Source organism: Rhincodon typus, chromosome 15 (assembly GCF_021869965.1).
Source record: "Rhincodon typus isolate 14 chromosome 15, sRhiTyp1.1, whole genome shotgun sequence".
Lineage (NCBI taxonomy): Eukaryota > Metazoa > Chordata > Chondrichthyes > Orectolobiformes > Rhincodontidae > Rhincodon > Rhincodon typus.
Genome location: NC_063346.1, coordinates 3,303,776 through 3,305,570, shown reverse-complemented (window position 1 = coordinate 3,305,570; position 1,795 = coordinate 3,303,776). Strand labels below are relative to the sequence as shown.

Genomic DNA, 1,795 nt, shown 5'->3' with positions numbered 1-1,795 from the left:
TCAGGATTGTATACAGTGGGAGTGAACGGGAAGGGGTTTGGGCCCATTTGGGATTTCAGACTGGGGTTAGCATTGCTGTGAATGCATTGTGTCTGCTTTGACCTGCTGAGGTTTCAGTCCCTCTTTCCAATGTTGTTTTTGCAGATGCTGGGAACCCTGTGTTTTTGTATGAGTTCCAGCACCGAGCAAGTTACTATGAACAAAGAATACCCCAATTTAAGAAAGCTCCTCATTCAGCTGAGCTATCCTTTGTCTTCGGAGGGCCCTTCGTTCCTGCTTTTAATACGTTACTCGGTAAGGAGCTTCACAGAACTATAGGGTCCATATTACATGTGGCTTAGGTTAATTTAAAAGATATCTGCACAGCGATAAGCTCTTGTGGTAGAGTGGTAATGTCCCTATCTCTGAGCCAGGAGGCCTGGGGGGGTTTAAGCCCCACCTGATCCAGAGGAGTGTCACTATCTGAGTAGGTTGGTTAACGTCATCTATACACAGTGAGGGATAACTGTGATGGCTTCACAGGTTAAATAGTCTGGTGGCACTGAGTGTTTAGATTGCCATATGATAGGTTTTTGAGGGTCAGAAATAAAGAACTTGCATTTATATAGTGCCTTTCAAGCCCTCAGGACATCTCAAAATGCTTTACGGCCAATGAAGCTCTTTTGAAATGTGGTCACTGTTTGTAGAATCATATAGTACAGAACAGGCCGTTCAGCCCATCAAGTCTGTACTGCTAAAAATATACTACTCCCTACACTAGGCCCATAGCCTTGAATGTTATGACACCTCAAGTGTCCATTCCTCTGTACCGTAAAAAAATTCTGTGATTCACACCCAAGTACTTTTTAAAGTGTGTGAGTTTTCCCACCTTAACTCCCCTTCCAGGCACTGTATTCCAGACACCGACACCCTCTAGATGAAAAGGTTTCTCCTTAAGTCCACTCTAAACTCCTGCTTTTCACTTTAAAATGATGCCCTCTTGTTATTGACCCTTTGACCAAGGGAAACAGCTGCTTTCTATCCACCCTGTCCATCCCCCTCTTAATCTTACACACCTCTATCAGGCTCCCACCACCACGCCCCCCACCCCCAACCTGCTCCAAAGAAAACAACCTGAGCTTATCCAGTCTCTCTTAAGACCATTAGAGGTAGCAGCAGGAGTAGGCCATTTGGTCCATCGAGTCTGCTCTACTATTCAATGAGATCATGGCTGAACTTTTTGATCCAACTTTCCTGCATTTTCCTCATGTCTCTCCATTGCTGAAATGCTCCGTTCTGAGCAACATCCTGGTGCATCTCCTCTGTGACTTTTCATGTCCCCTCTTTGCTCCTCTCATTCCTTCCTTAAGCTCAGCCCCTGTACTTTCTTTACTCCTCTATGGTTTCTGTTGGCCTCTCCCTTAGTACCTGTTATTGTAAGCAAGAAACACAGCAACCAGTCCTAAACTTCCAAGAGAAAAGTTGCCTGTTTGATGATTTGTGAAGCAGTGCTCTTTGTGGGAGGGGTAATGTCCAGGTTCCCAGCTGCTGCCTTTCAAAATCTTGCCTTGACATCACCTGGAGGATGAACAGGACCCCAGTTCAATATCTCACTGAGAGACAGCACTTTCAACAGAGTAGCACTCCCTTATCACTGAATTGGAATCTCAGTCTGAATTATCGACACACATATTTAGAGAGGGTCTCTAACCCACATCTTTCAAATTAAAATTGAGAGTATGACCCACTGAGTTAACAAGGTGTAGAGATGGATGAACATAGCAGGCCAAGCAGCGTCAGAGGAGCAGGAAAGCTG

The 1,795-nt window shown here is 45.0% G+C and overlaps 1 protein-coding gene across 1 annotated transcript in view; it reads left to right on the top strand.

The window, feature by feature from the left end:
* LOC109927885 (carboxylesterase 5A-like) overlaps positions 1 to 1,795 on the top strand; it is a 39,449-nt gene that overhangs the window by 32,726 nt on the left and 4,928 nt on the right. The window contains 1 exon segment of the mRNA XM_048605942.1: positions 145 to 294. Within this exon segment, the coding sequence (XP_048461899.1) occupies positions 145 to 294 (150 nt within the window).